This window comes from Chiloscyllium punctatum, chromosome 47, assembly GCF_047496795.1.
Source record: "Chiloscyllium punctatum isolate Juve2018m chromosome 47, sChiPun1.3, whole genome shotgun sequence".
NCBI classification, from domain to species: domain Eukaryota; kingdom Metazoa; phylum Chordata; class Chondrichthyes; order Orectolobiformes; family Hemiscylliidae; genus Chiloscyllium; species Chiloscyllium punctatum.
In genome coordinates this window covers 44,844,823-44,859,278 of record NC_092785.1, presented here as the reverse complement: position 1 = coordinate 44,859,278, position 14,456 = coordinate 44,844,823, and the positions used below count along the sequence as shown (strand labels likewise).

Sequence of the window (14,456 nt, the reverse complement as noted above, 5' to 3'; positions counted from 1 at the left end):
CGACCGAGTGCTGGAAAATGGAATAGGTATCAGTGTATGTCAATCTATGATTGGACAGACTCAACAGGCCTAACACGGTCAGTGTACAGATATCTCCCTGAGAGAGAGAGGGGGGACTGAGAGACACCAGTCAGTGTACAGATATCTCCCTGAGAGAGAGAGGGGGGACTGAGAGACACCAGTCAGTGTACAGATATCTCCGAGAAAGAGGGGACTGAGAGACACCAGTCAGTGTACAGATATCTCCCTGAGAGAGAGAGGGGGGACTGAGAGACACCAGTCAGTGTACAGATATCTCCCTGAGAGAGAGGGGGGGACTGAGAGACACCAGTCAGTGTACAGATATCTCCCTGAGAGAGAGGGGACTGAGAGACACCAGTCAGTGTACAGATATCTCCCTGAGAGAGAGAGGGGGACTGAGAGACACCAGTCAGTGTACAGATATCTCCCTGAGAGAGAGAGGGGACTGAGAGACACCAGTCAGTGTACAGATATCTCCCTGAGAGAGAGAGGGGACTGAGAGACACCAGTCAGTGTACAGATATCTTCCAGAGAGAGAGGGGGGGGACTGAGAGACACCAGTCAGTGTACAGATATCTCCCTGAGAGAGAGAGGGGACTGAGAGACACCAGTCAGTGTACAGATATCTTCCAGAGAGAGAGAGGGGGGGGACTGAGAGACACCAGTCAGTGTACAGATATCTCCCTGAGAGAGAGAGGGGGACTGAGAGACACCAGTCAGTGTACAGATATCTCCCTGAGAGAGGGGGGACTGAGAGACACCAGTCAGTGTACAGATATCTCCCTGAGAGGGAGAGGGGACTGAGAGACACCAGTCAGTGTACAGATATCTCCCTGAGAGAGAGGGGACTGAGAGACACCAGTCAGTGTACAGTTATCTCCCTGAGAGGGAGAGGGGACTGAGAGACACCAGTCAGTGTACAGATATCTCCCTGAGAGGGAGAGGGGACTGAGAGACACCAGTCAGTGTACAGATATCTCCCTGAGAGAGAGGGGACTGAGAGACACCAGTCAGTGTACAGATATCTCCCTGAGAGAGAGAGGGGGACTGAGAGACACCAGTCAGTGTACAGATATCTCCCTGAGAGAGAGAAGGGACTGAGAGACACCAGTCAGTGTACAGATATCTCCCTGAGAGAGAGAGGGGACTGAGAGACACCAGTCAGTGTACAGATATCTTCCAGAGAGAGAGGGGGGGGACTGAGAGACACCAGTCAGTGTACAGATATCTCCCTGAGAGAGAGAGGGGACTGAGAGACACCAGTCAGTGTACAGATATCTTCCAGAGAGAGAGGGGGGGGACTGAGAGACACCAGTCAGTGTACAGATATCTCCCTGAGAGAGAGAGGGGGACTGAGAGACACCAGTCAGTGTACAGATATCTCCCTGAGAGAGGGGGGACTGAGAGACACCAGTCAGTGTACAGATATCTCGCTGAGAGGGAGAGGGGACTGAGAGACACCAGTCAGTGTACAGATATCTCCCTGAGAGGGAGAGGGGACTGAGAGACACCAGTCAGTGTACAGATATCTCCCTGAGAGAGAGGGGACAGAGAGACACCAGTCAGTGTACAGATATCTCCCTGAGAGAGAGGGGACTGAGAGAGACCAACCTGTCTCTGTAAGTACCCTGGTCACCCTCCCATGTACAATTGAGGATGTGCCTGCCTACAACGTTCTCCTTCTGTCGGTGAATGGAGAAAAGTGGACAAGGTGAGTGAGAGTGAATGCAAACCCCCACACAAACATTTTCCAAATTTGTAAATGGAGGCGTGTATTTTGTACTGGTATTTTACTGATTCTGAAACAATCAATCGCAGTCCGTTCTGAGTGCTGTCCTTTGGAGCATGAGCAGTCAGCATTGTCTGCCTGGAGGTCAGTGGTCCCCGGTGTGTGTGGGCAGGGGATTCAGGTGCCCATATAGATCGGTCCTGCGGTGTTCCATGATCGGCATGTCCTGTCTGACAGCGTGAACGTACTCCAGGTCGATCTCAGCGTAGCAAATGTCCCTCCCCTCATGGCACTGAGCGACCACACAACCCCAGGGATCCACCACCATGCTGTGGCCGTACGACGTACGTTTGTCGTTGTGCTTCCCGGTCTGAGCTGCTGCCACCACGTACGTTTGAGTCTCGATGGCCCGGGCCCGTAGCAGGGGCTGCAGAGAAGCGGAGTGTTTCAGCAGTAGTGTCTCTTTACACACACACACCCCACACTCACACACACACGACCCCACACACAGTCTCTCACACACACACTCAACCCCACACAGACAAAGTCACACACACACCCCACACACACACACAACCACACACACCCACCCAGTCTCTCTCACACACACACACACAACCCCACACAGACACAGTCACACACACACACCCCCAGTCTCTCTCTCACACACACACACACACACACACACACAACCCCACACAGACAGTCACACACACACAGCCCCAGTCTCTCTCACTCACACACACACAACCCCACACAGACACAGTCAGACACAGTCAGACACACACACCCCAGTCTCTCTCACACACACAACCCCACAGACACTGTCCCACACACTCACACCCCCAATCTCTCACACAGACCCCACACACAAACACAGTTACACACACAGACACGCTCACACCCAGTCTCTCTCACACACCTTTACACACACAACCCCCCCGCAAACAAACAGAGACCCACAACCATGTCTTTCTCTCACACACACACACATAAAATCATCCACTCACACAAAAGAAACACAGTCCAAACGTATCACTCATCAGGATACTTTGCAAGAATACCAAAAAAGGATAGAACCGATATTCATGACAGGAGAGTGATCATTGGTTGGTAAACGATTCCGGTGGACAGGATAGAGAAGAATGCGTTTGGTATGCTTTCCTTTATTGGTCAGAGTATTGAGTACAGGAGTTGGGAGGTCATGTTGCGGCTGTACAGGACATTGGTTAGGTCACTGTTGGAATATTGTGTGCAATTCTGGTCTCCTTCCTATCGGAAAGATGTTGTGAAACTTGAAAGGGTTCAGAAAAGATTTACAAGGATGTTGCCAGGGTTGGAGGATCTGAGCTACAGGGAGAGGCTGAACAGGCTGGGGCTGTTTTCCCTGGAGCGTCGGAGGCTGAGGGGTGACCTTATAGAGGTTTATAAAATCATGAGGGACATGGATAGGATAAATAGACAAAGTCTTTTCCCTGGGGGTTGGGGGAGTCCAGAACTAGAGGGGCATAGGTTTAGGGTGAGAGGGGAAAGATATAAAAGGGACCTAAGGGGTAACTTTTTCACCCAGAGGGTGGTACGTGTATGGAATGAGCTGCCAGAGGATGTGGTGGAGGCTGGTACAATTACAGCATTTAAGAGGCATCTGGATGGGTATATGAATAGGAAGGGTTTGGGGGGATATGGGCCGGGTACTGGCAGGTGGGACTAGATTGGGTTGGGATATCTGGGTCAGCATGGATGGGTTGGACCAAAGGTACAGCAGGTAGTGAAGAAGGCTAATAGCATGCTGGCCTTCATAACAAGAGGGATTGAGTATAGAAGCAAAGAGGGTCTTCTGCAGCTGTACAGGGCCCTGGTGAGACCACACCTGGAGTACTGTGTGCAGTTCTGGTCTCCAAATTTGAGGAAAGACATTCTGGTTATTGAGGGAATGCAGCGTAGGTTCATGAGGTCAATTCCTGGAATGGCGGGATTACCTTACACTGAAAGACTGGAGCGACTGGGCTTGTATACCCTTGAGTTTAGAAGACTGAGAGGGGATCTGATTGAGACATATAAGATTATTAAAGGATTGGACACTCTGGAGGCAGGAAGCATGTTTCCGCTGATGGGTGAGTGCCGAACCAGAGGACACAGCTTAAAAATACGGGGTAGACCATTTAGGAGAGAGATGAGGAGAAACTTCTTCACCCAGAGAGTGGTGGTTGTGTGGAATACTCTGCCCCAGAGGGCAGTAGAGGGCCCAGTCTCTGGATACTTTCAAGACAGAGATGGTTAGAGATAGTGGATTCAGGGGATAAGGCAGGAACAGGATACTGATTGTGGATGGTCAGCCATGGCCATAATGAATGGTGGTGCTGGCTTGAAGGGCCGAATGGCCTACTCCCGTATCGACTGTCGATCTGTTGCCGTGCTGTGTGCCTCTAAGCATAACAATGGAGCATTCACGCTGAGTGTCAGTTAACTGCGAGGGTTTGCTCTGGTTCTGACACCAGGTGGATATCGCCTCAAGGGATTGCCCTGAGAACAGGATGAGCGAATGGCCGTGCCCTCTTGGTGCCGAGTTATAAAAAGAAAAGGCGTGGTGCACGTCCATTTTCTTGCGGTCCGCAATGAGCAGAGCGTGAACGCGCTGTAGTGTCTGGTGCACCGCACTGGAAACGACAAGCAACAATCCTCACGTGGCCATCGGTTTAATTCCGAACACACGCACACACACACACACACCGTGGCCCAGCAAATGTCTGATTGAGGGGTCGACGTACAATTGTTGGGAGTGTGTGTTCGGCAGTTTGCAAGGGTCCGCTGGTCGGATGCGGTCAGAACCTGCCCCTCGTTGGAAACAGTTGAAGGGAGAAGTTGCTCCACATGATCCCCAAGTCTTTCGGGATGTATCGTCCACTCCGCAGCCGAAGAGAGTGTGGCGCTAGGAAAGCGCAGTGGGTCAAGCAGCGTCCCGAGGAGCGGGAGAGGGAGACTGAGGGGGGGGATCTGATTGAGACGTATAAGATTATGAAAGGATTGGACACTCTAGAGGCAGGAAACGTGTTTCCGCTGATGGGTGGAGTCCCAAACCAGAGGACACAGCTTAAAAATACGGGGTAGGCCATGTTTCGGGCATGTGCCCTTCATCAGGAATGTGGTGGGGGTGACCCAAGAGGGGTGGGGGGGCGGAGAGATAAACGGGAGGGGGAAAGAGATAGGTAGACGACGGTGGTGGGAGGGAGGGGGGGTGGGGCGTGGTCAGAGTGGAGCAGATAGGTGGGAAGGAAGACGGACAGGTCGAGAGGCCGGTGCTGAGGTTGGATTGGGGATAAGATGGGGGGGGGATGGGGGGGGAAAAGGGGAGATGAGGAATGATCCCATTTGGGGGGGTGGGGGAGTTGGGGAGTCCTGAGGCAGGAGATGAGCCATCCGTCCTCCAGGCGTCAGCTGGGTTCGAACACCCGATTATCAGACCGGCAATGAAATTCGAAAAAATCACTTCACTCAGTTTTTTTTGGGTTGTGGGTGTGGGTGTGAGATAGGCCGAACGTGACCGGACGGGAGGAGGCAAACACCCATCCGTCGACCTCTGGCTCATTCACACCATTTCACAGGCGGCGTTAATGGCTCCTCGGATTTGCCGCATAACTTACCCCGTCCGAGTAACGTGAAGGCGGTCTGCAATTCTCAGCACCGACACTGACCATTGGAGGGTGGTTTTCTCCTTCAACTGTGAAAAGGAGCGTTCCTTCAAACAGCCCTCTGATGAAGGAGCAGCGCTAAGAAAGCTAGTGTTTCCAAATAAACCTGTTGGATTATAACCTGGTGCTGTGTGATTTGTTTTTTTTAAAAACTTTTTGTACACCCCAGTCCCACACCGGTGTCTCCAAATCATTCCTTCAAGCTCAGGCTGTTTCTCAACAGGAAAAAGTGAGGGCTGCTGGAGATCAGAGTCGAGAGCGTGGCGCTGGAAAAGCACACCCAGGTCAGGCAGCGTCCAAGGGGGCAGGAGAGTCGCCAATTCCTTCGGAGATAACTTCATCGTTTCCGACGGAGGGGCTGATGCCCCGAGACGTCGACTCTCCTGCTCCCTCGGATGCTGCCTGACCAGCTGCGCTTTTCCAGCACCACCCCTCTTCAAAACGGTCACACGCGCGCGCGCACACACGCAGCTGAACGTACCTCCCAGTGAGCCAGGCCCGTTGTCAAAGTGAACGCCGAGGGGAACGTCAGGATTTCAGCTCCCGCTTGAGACAGGACGAGTGACATTTCGGGAAAACGAAGATCGTAGCAGGTGGCAAGACCCACCTGTAGGTGGGGGGGGGGGAGAGGAGGAGGAGCAGCGCAGAGTTAAATAGGTGGCAATGGTCCAGACAGTCGTTTAAACTGAAATGTACAGCTCTCCGTATGATAGCCCAACACTCCCAGGGACAGGGACAGCACGGGGTTAGATACAGAGTAAAGCTCCCTCTACACTGTCCCCCCATCAAACACTCCCAGGACAGGGACAGCACGGGGTTAGATACAGAGTAAAGCTTCCTCTACACTGTCCCCCCATCAAACACTCCCAGGACAGGGACAGTACGGGGTTAGATACAGAGTAAAGCTCCCTCTACACTGTCCCCCATCAAACACTCCCAGGACAGGGACAGCACGGGGTCAGATACAGAGTAAAGCTCCCTCTACACTGTCCCCCATCAAACACTCCCAGGACAGGGACAGTACGGGGTTAGATACAGAGTAAAGCTCCCTCTACACTGTCCCCCCCATCAAACACTCCCAGGACAGGGACAGCACGGGGTTAGATACAGAGTAAAGCTCTCTCTACACTGTCCCCCCATCAAACACTCCCAGGACAGGGACAGCACGGGGTTATATACAGAGTAAAGCTCCCTCTACACTGTCCCCCATCAAACACTCCCAGGACAGGGACAGCATGTGGTTAGATACAGAGTAAAGCTCTCCCTGTACTCTGTCTGCACTCCCTCACCTTCCCAATCGGTGTATCGATGGGCCGTTCAATGGCAGGTCCGGGGATCGTGAAGCTGCTCTCCTTCATCGCCAGCTGACCTTTCATGTCGACGTCGAAGAGGTGGGTTTTACGGTAGACCCCTTTGATTTCTCCTACAGGGAGAAACAGCTGTTGATGTAAGACAGTACTGTGGACACGATTTACCAACCACGATCACATCTGTCACTCCAGGCCAGGCCCAGCCCAGACGGATGGGAACATAAAATCAGTGAAGCTCCCACAGGGTTCGGGATGTGGATAAACATTCCGCAGTCGGAACTCCGGTATCTCTCCCTGTCCGCTCCACAATGACCCTCTGAAGACTATCCCAGAGTCACCCATTCCCCTACTGCATCATTCCACATTTACCCCTGACTAATGCACCGAACCTACACATCCCTGAGCACTATGGGTAATTTAGCATGGCCAATCCACCCTAACCTACACATCCCTGAGCACTATGGGGTAATTTAACATGGCCAATCCACCCTAACCTACACATCCCTGAGCACTATGGGGTAATTTAGCATGGCCAATCCACCCTAACCTACACATCCCTGAACACTATGGGGTAATTTAGCATGGCCAATCCACCCTAACCTCTGGCACGGAGCCTGTCCCCGTTGCTCAGAAGGGAAGGGTGGTGAAAGATGGAGCGATAGTTATTGGGGACTCAATAGTGAGGGGCACAGATAGGCGGCTTTGCGGGGGCGACAGAGACTCACGATTGGTATGATGCCTCCCAGGTGCAAGGGTACGTGATGTCTCTGATCGTATTTTCTGGGTCTTTAAGGGGGAGGGGGAGCAGCCCCAGGTCGTGGTCCACATTGGCACCAACAACATAGGTAGGAAGAGGGGTGAGGATGTTAGACAGGCTTTCAGGGAGCTAGGTTGGAAGCTCAGAGTTAGAACAAACAGAGTTGTTGTCTCTGGTTTGTTACCCGTGCCACGTGATAGAGAGTCGAGGAATAGGGAGAGAGAAGAGTTAAATACGTGGCTACAGGGATGGTGTAGGAGGGAGGGATTTCGGTTTCTGGATAACTGGGGTTCTTTCTGGGGAAGGTGGGACCTCTATAAACAGGATGGTCTGCACCTGAACCTGAGGGGCACCAGTATCCTTGGGGGGAGGTTTGCTAGTGCTCTTGAGGGGCGGGGGGGGGGTTTAAACTAACTCTGCAGGGGCATGGGAACCTGGACTGTAGCTTCAAGGTACAGGACCTTGAGTGTAGGGAGGTTAGGAACATGGCATTGATCTCGAAGGAGGGTGTCTGTAAACAGGAAGGTGGCTTGAAGTGTGTATACTTTAATGCCAGAAGTATACGAAATAAGGTAGGTGAACTCGCAGTGTGGGTTGGTACCTGGGACTTCGATGTTGTGGCCATTACAGAGACGTGGGTAGAACAGGGACAGGATTGGCTGTTGCGGGTTCCAGGGTTTAAATGTTTTAGTAGGGTCAGAGATGGGGGTAAAAGAGGGGGAGGTGTGGCATTGCTTGTCAAGGATAGTATTACAGCAGTAGAAAGGGTGATGGAGGAAGATTGCCATCTGAGGTAGTGTGGGCGGAGGTTAGAAATAGGAAAGGTGAGGTCACCCTGTTAGGAGTTTTCTACAGGCCTCCTAATAGTCCGAGAGAAGAAGAGGAAAGTATTGCAAGGATGATTCAGGAGAAGAGTAAAAGTAGCAGGGTGGTTGTTATGAGGGACTTTAACTTCCCAGATATTGACTGGGAAAGCTATAGCTCAAGTTCGTTAGATGGGTCGGTGTTTGTCCAATGTGTGCAGGAGGGTTTCCTGACACAATATGTAGACAGGCCAACAAGAGGTGAGGCTATACTGGATTTGGTTCTAGGTAATGAGCCAGGCCAGGTGTTAGACTTGGAGGTAGGTGAGCACTTCGGGGGCAGTGACCACAACTCGGTGACTTTTACTCTAGTGATGGAGAGGGATAAGTGTGCACTGCAGGGCAGGAGTTACAGCTGGGGGTAGGGAAATTATGATGCGGTGAGGCACGACTTAGGATGCGTGGATTGGAAAAATAGGCTTCAAGGGAAGAACACAAATGATATGTGGAGATTGTTCAAGGAGCGGCTATTGGGTGTCCTTGATAAGTATGTACCAGTCAGGCAGGGAGTAAAGGGTCTTGTGAGGGAGCCGTGGTTTAATAAGGAATTGGAATCCCTCGTTAAAGGGAAGAGGGCGGCCTATGTAAAGATGAGGCTTGAAGGTTCAATTGGGGCGATTGAGAGTTATAAGGTAGCCAGGAAGGATCTAAAGAGAGAGCTAAGAGCAGCGAGAAGGGGATATGAAAAGTCCTTAGTTGGTAGGATTAGGGAAAACCCTAAGGCTTTCTATAGGTATGTCAGGAATAAAAGGATGACTAGGGTAGGTATCGGGCCAGTCAAGGATAGTAGTGGGAAGTTGTGTGTGGAGGCAGAGGAGATTGGAGAGACACTAAATGAATACTTTTCGTCAGTATTCACTCAGGAACAGGACACTGTTGCTGTTGTGAATATTGAGTCACAAGTGATTCGGATGGATGGCCTCGAGGTACATAGGGAAGAGGTCTGGGGAATACTGGAAAGGATGAAAATAGATAAGTCCCCTGGGCCTGATGGCATTTATCCTAGGATCCTCTGGGAAGCTAGGGAGGAGATAGCGGAGCCATTGGCCTTGATTTTTATGTCCTCGTTGTCTACAGGAATAGTGCCTGAAGACTGGAGGATAGCAAATGTGGTCCCCGTGTTCAAGAAGGGGAGTAGGGATAACCCTAGTAACTATAGGCCAGTGAGTCTCACTTCTGTTGTGGGCAAAGTCTTAGAGAGAATTGTAAGGGATAGGATTTATGAACATCTGGATAGGAATAATGTGATCAAGGATAGTCAGCATGGTTTTGTGAAGGGCAGGTCGTGCCTCACAAACCTTATTGAATTCTTTGAGAAGGTGATGGATGAGGGTAAAGCGGTAGATGTGGTGTATATGGATTTTAGTAAGGCGTTTGATAAGGTACCCCATGGTAGGCTACTGCAAAAAATACAGAGATATGGCATTGAGGGTGAGTTGGAGGTTTGGATTAGGAATTGGCTCTCTGGAAGAAGACAGAGGGTAGTAGTTGATGGCAAAAGTTCATCTTGGAGTGCCGTCACTAGCGGTGTTCCGCAAGGATCTGTTTTGGGACCATTGCTGTTTGTCATTTTTATAAATGACCTGGAGGAAGGGCTTGAAGGCTGGGTGAGCAAGTTTGCGGATGACACGAAAGTTGGTGGAGTTGTGGACAGCGAAGAAGGATGTGGCAGGTTACAGCGGGATATAGAGAAGCTGCAGAGCTGGGCAGTAAGGTGGCAAATGGAATTCAATGTAGCGAAGTGTGAAGTGATTCACTTTGGTAAGAGTAACAAGAAGATGGATTACTGGGCTAATGGTAGACTACTTGGTAGTGTGGAAGAGCAGAGGGATCTTGGTGTCCATGTACACAGATCTCTGAAAGTTGCCACCCAGGTAAATAGTGCAGTGAAGAAGGCATATGGCGTACTGGCTTTTATTGGTAGAGGAATTGAGTTCCGGAGTCCTGAGGTCATGTTGCAGTTGTATAAGACTCTGGTGCGGCCTCATCTGGAGTATTGTGTACAGTTTTGGTCGCCATACTATAGGAAGGATGTGGAGGCACTGGAACGGGTGCAGAGGAAGTTTACCAGGATGTTGCCTGGTATGGTAGGAAGATCGTATGAGGAAAGGCTGAGGTACTTGGGACTGTTCTCATTGGAGAAAAGAAGGTTTAGGGGTGATTTGATAGAGGTGTACAAGATGATTAGGGGTTTAGATAGGGTTGACAGTGAGAACCTTTTTCCGCGTATGGAGTCAGCTGTTACTAGGGGACACAGCTTTAAATTAAGGGGTGGGAGGTATAGGACAGATGTTAGGGATAGATTTTTTACTCAGTGAGTCGTGAGTTCATGGAATGCCCTGCCAGTATCAGTGGTGGACTCTCCCTCTTTATGGGCATTGGACAAGCATATGGAGGTTATTGGGCTAGTGTAGGTTAGGTGGGCTTGGATCGGCACAACATCGAGGGCCGAAGGGCCTGTACTGCGCTGTATTTTTCTATGTTCTATCCCTGAACACTATGGGGTAATTTAGCAAGGCCAATCCACCCTAACCTGCACATCCCTGAACACTATGGGGTAATTTAGCATGGCCAATCCACCCAAACCTACACATCCCTGAGCACTATGGGTAATTTAGCATGGCCAATCCACCCTAACCTACACATCCCTGAACACTATGGGGTAATTTAGCAAGGCCAATCCACCCTAACCTACACATCCCTGAGCACTATGGGTAATTTAGCATGGCCAATCCACCCTAACCTACACATCCCTGAACACTATGGGGTAATTTAGCATGGCCAATCCACCCTAACCTACACATCCCTGAACACTATGTGTAATTTAGCATGGCCAATCCACCCTAACCTACACATCCCTGAACACTATGGGGTAATTTAGCATGGCCAATCCACCCTAACCTACACATCCCTGAACACTATGGGGTAATTTAGCATGGCCAATCCTCCCTAACCTACACACCCTGAACACTATGGGGTAATTTAGCATGGCCAATCCACCCTAACCTACACATCCCTGAGCACTATGGGTAATTTAGCATGGCCAATCCACCCTAACCTACACATCCCTGAACACTATGGGGTAATTTACCATGGCCGATCCACCCTAACCTACACATCCCTGAACACTATGTGTAATTTAACATGGCCAATCCACCCTAACCTACACATCCCTGAACACTATGGGGTAATTTAGCATGGCCAATCCACCCTAACCTACACATCCCTGAACACTATGGGGTAATTTAGCATGGCCGATCCACCCTAACCTACACATCCCTGAACACTATGTGTAATTTAACATGGCCAATCCACCCTAACCTACACATCCCTGAACACTATGTGTAATTTAGCATGGCCGATCCACCCTAACCTACACATCCCTGAACACTATGTGTAATTTAACATGGTCAATCCACCCTAACCTACACATCCCTGAACACTATGGGGTAATTTAGCATGGCCAATCCACCCTAACCTATGCATCCCTGAACACTATCGGGTAATTTAGCATGGCCAATCCACCCTAACCTGCACATCCCTGAACACTATGGGGTAATTGAGCATGGCCAATCCACCCTAACCTACACATCCCTGAGCACTCTGGGTAATTTAGCATGGCCAATCCACCCTAACCTACACATCCCTGAACACTATGGGGTAATTTAGCATGGCCAATCCACCCTAACCTACACACCTTTGGACTGTGGGAGGAATCTGGAGCATCAGCTGGAAACCCATGTAGACACGGGGAGAATGTTCCAACTCCACACAGACAGTTGGCCTGAGGCTGGACTCAAACCCGGGTCCCTGGTGCTGGGAGGAAGCAGTGCTAACCCCTGAGCCCACTGTGACACCCCTGTATGGCCTCCCCAGCCTTACCCAAGTTGTTGATGAGGATGTGGGTGTTGTAGATGCGACGGTCCCGCTCCCAGTCCCCGCTTTTCTCATGAAATCCTCCCAGAGACATCCAGAGGCCAGTCTCCCTTCAAAGAAGGAGAGATTGACAGGGTGAGCGTGAGTAGCAGGAACAGGGTGCCTGGGCTACCCTCCGGGGAACAGCTGGTGAGACAGTGGGAGTGCCAGGGAGGGGCGGGGTCAGGGAGGGGCGGGGTCAGGGAGGGGCGGGGTCAGGGAGGGGCGGGGTCAGAGAGGGGGCGGAGCCAGGGAGGGGCGGAATGAGGGTGGGGCGGAGCCAGGGTGGGGTGGAGCCAGGGTGGGGCGGAGTCAGGGAGGGGGCGGAGCCAGGGAGGGGGCGGAGCCAGGGTGGGGCGGAGCCAGGGGCACCGTGCCAGGGAGGGGGCGGTGTGAGGGAGAGGCAGAGCCAGGGTGGGGCAGTGCGAGGGAGGGATGGAGCAGGGGGGGGGGGGCGGTGCGAAGGACGGACGGTGTCAGGGGAGAGCGGTGCCAGGGTGGGGCGGGACAGAGGGAGGGGGAGGGGGAGGTGCGGTGTGAGGGATGGGCGGTTTGATGGTGGGGTGGTGCCAGGGTGTGGCGGTGTCAGGGCGGAGCGAGGGTGGGGGCGGAGTGAGGGGGGGCGGGGGGGGGAGAGTCAGGGGGGCGGAGGAGTCAGGGGGGCGGAGGAGTCAGGGGGGTGGTGGAGCGGGGGCGCGGAGCGAGGGAGGGGCGGAGCAAGGGGAGGGCGGTGTGAGGGGGGGGTCGGTGCGAGGGGGGCGCGGAGCGAGGGAGGGGCGGTGCGAGGGAGGGGCGGTGCGAGGGAGGGGCGGTGCGAGGGAGGGTGCGAGGGAGGGGCGGTGCGAGGGGCGGTGCGAGGGAGGGGCGGTGCGAGGGGGGATGCGAGGCGTCGAGGTGCGAGGGGGGGTGGGGGGGGGCGCGGTGCGAGGGGGCGCGGAACGAGGGGGGGCGGTGCAATTGGGGGGTGCGGAGGGAGGGGGGGTGCAGAGCGAGGAGGGGCGGTGCGATTGGGGGGCGCGGAGCGAGTGGGGGCGCGGAGCGAGGGGGGGGCGCGGAGCGAGGGGGGCGGTGTGTGGAGGGGGGGTCGGTTCGAGGGGAGGGCGGTGCGAGGGGGGGGGGCCGTGCGAAGGGGGGGGGGGCGTGCGAGGGGGGGCCGTGCGAAGGGGGGGGGGGCGTGCGAGGGGGAGGGGCGTGCGGGGGGGGGGGCGGTGCGATGGGGGGGGTCGTGCGATGGGGGGGCGGTGAGAGTGGGGGGGCGGTGAGAGTGGGGGTGGGGAGCGGTGTGGGGGGGGGCGCAGTGCAAAGAGGGGGCGTGGTGCGAAGGGAAGGGCATTGTAAGGGGGGGGGCGGTGCGAAGGGGGGGGCGGGTGCGAAGGGGGGGCGCGGTGCGAAGGGGGGGGCGGTGCGAAGGTGGGGGGCGGTGCGAAGGAGGGGGCGGTGTGAGCACAGCAGAGACATAGTGGCTGAGAGGGAGAGAGAGTGAGAGAGACAGAGGGAGAGGGATAGCGAGAGAGAGAGAGAGAGAGAGAGAGAGAATGGGATAGTGAGAGAGAGAGGGGTATAGTGAGAGAGAGAGTGGTGGGGATAGTGAGAGAGGGAGAGGGATAGTGAGAGAGGTGAGTGAGATTGAGAGAGGGGGAGGGATTGAGAGGGAGGGGAGGATAGTGAGAGAGGGAAAGTGATAGTGAGAGAGGGAGAGAGAGAGGGATAGGTGAGAGACAGTGTAAGGGGCTGTGATCTGTGAAGACCACTTGTATAGTTGGGCTCTGCTGTTTAAAATGGGGGAAGACCGCTGCGGAAAAAGTTGCAGCTTTAAAAACCAGTGAGTGCAGCCTGTTTCAGGTTCTATCATTGGGGTTGCCATAAACAAACAGCGAGGGAGAGAATTCAACAGCTGAGCTTCGTCGGTGTGTGGGCTCAGCGTAGGGAACGATTTCTTGACCGGTTGTTGGGTGAGTGGCTGCATCCCTTTGTGATCGGACGATGCAACTGAAAGTTCTCCTGCAGTGGAGTTATCTCTCTCTCTTTCTATTAACCCCCCCTTTGTTAGAGACAAAAAAGGGGGGGGGGGTGAATAAGACAGGTCCAGAGACACCGAATGGTGGTTCACGTCAGGGAGAGGGTAAGGAGGAGAACAGATCGCGACAATGGGAAAGGGAGAGGTGTGAGTGA

General features: G+C 53.3%; 1 protein-coding gene across 1 annotated transcript; it reads right to left on the bottom strand.

Moving 5' to 3' along the window:
* Positions 1 to 1,767: 1,767 nt before the first annotated feature.
* nit1 (nitrilase 1) lies at positions 1,768 to 12,353 on the bottom strand. The gene is made up of 4 exons (XM_072564718.1): positions 12,252 to 12,353; positions 6,729 to 6,862; positions 5,921 to 6,046; positions 1,768 to 2,177 (listed from the first exon to the last, which is right to left on the bottom strand). Exons 1-4 carry the CDS (start codon positions 12,337 to 12,339, stop codon positions 1,896 to 1,898), a joined length of 630 nt encoding a protein of 209 aa, XP_072420819.1. The 5' UTR covers positions 12,340 to 12,353; the 3' UTR covers positions 1,768 to 1,895.
* Between the last annotated feature and the right edge of the window lie 2,103 nt (positions 12,354 to 14,456).

Coding starts and splice junctions, on each gene's coding strand:
- nit1 (XM_072564718.1), bottom strand. CDS start 12,339: ATGTCTCTGGGAGGATTTCATGAGAAAAGCGGGGACTGGGAGCGGGAC. Junction 6,863..12,251: donor CATCCTCATCAACAACTTGG/GTAAGGCTGGGG, acceptor TTCTCCCTGTAG/GAGAAATCAAAGGGGTCTAC. Junction 6,047..6,728: donor TCGATACACCGATTGGGAAG/GTGAGGGAGTGC, acceptor CCCCACCTACAG/GTGGGTCTTGCCACCTGCTA.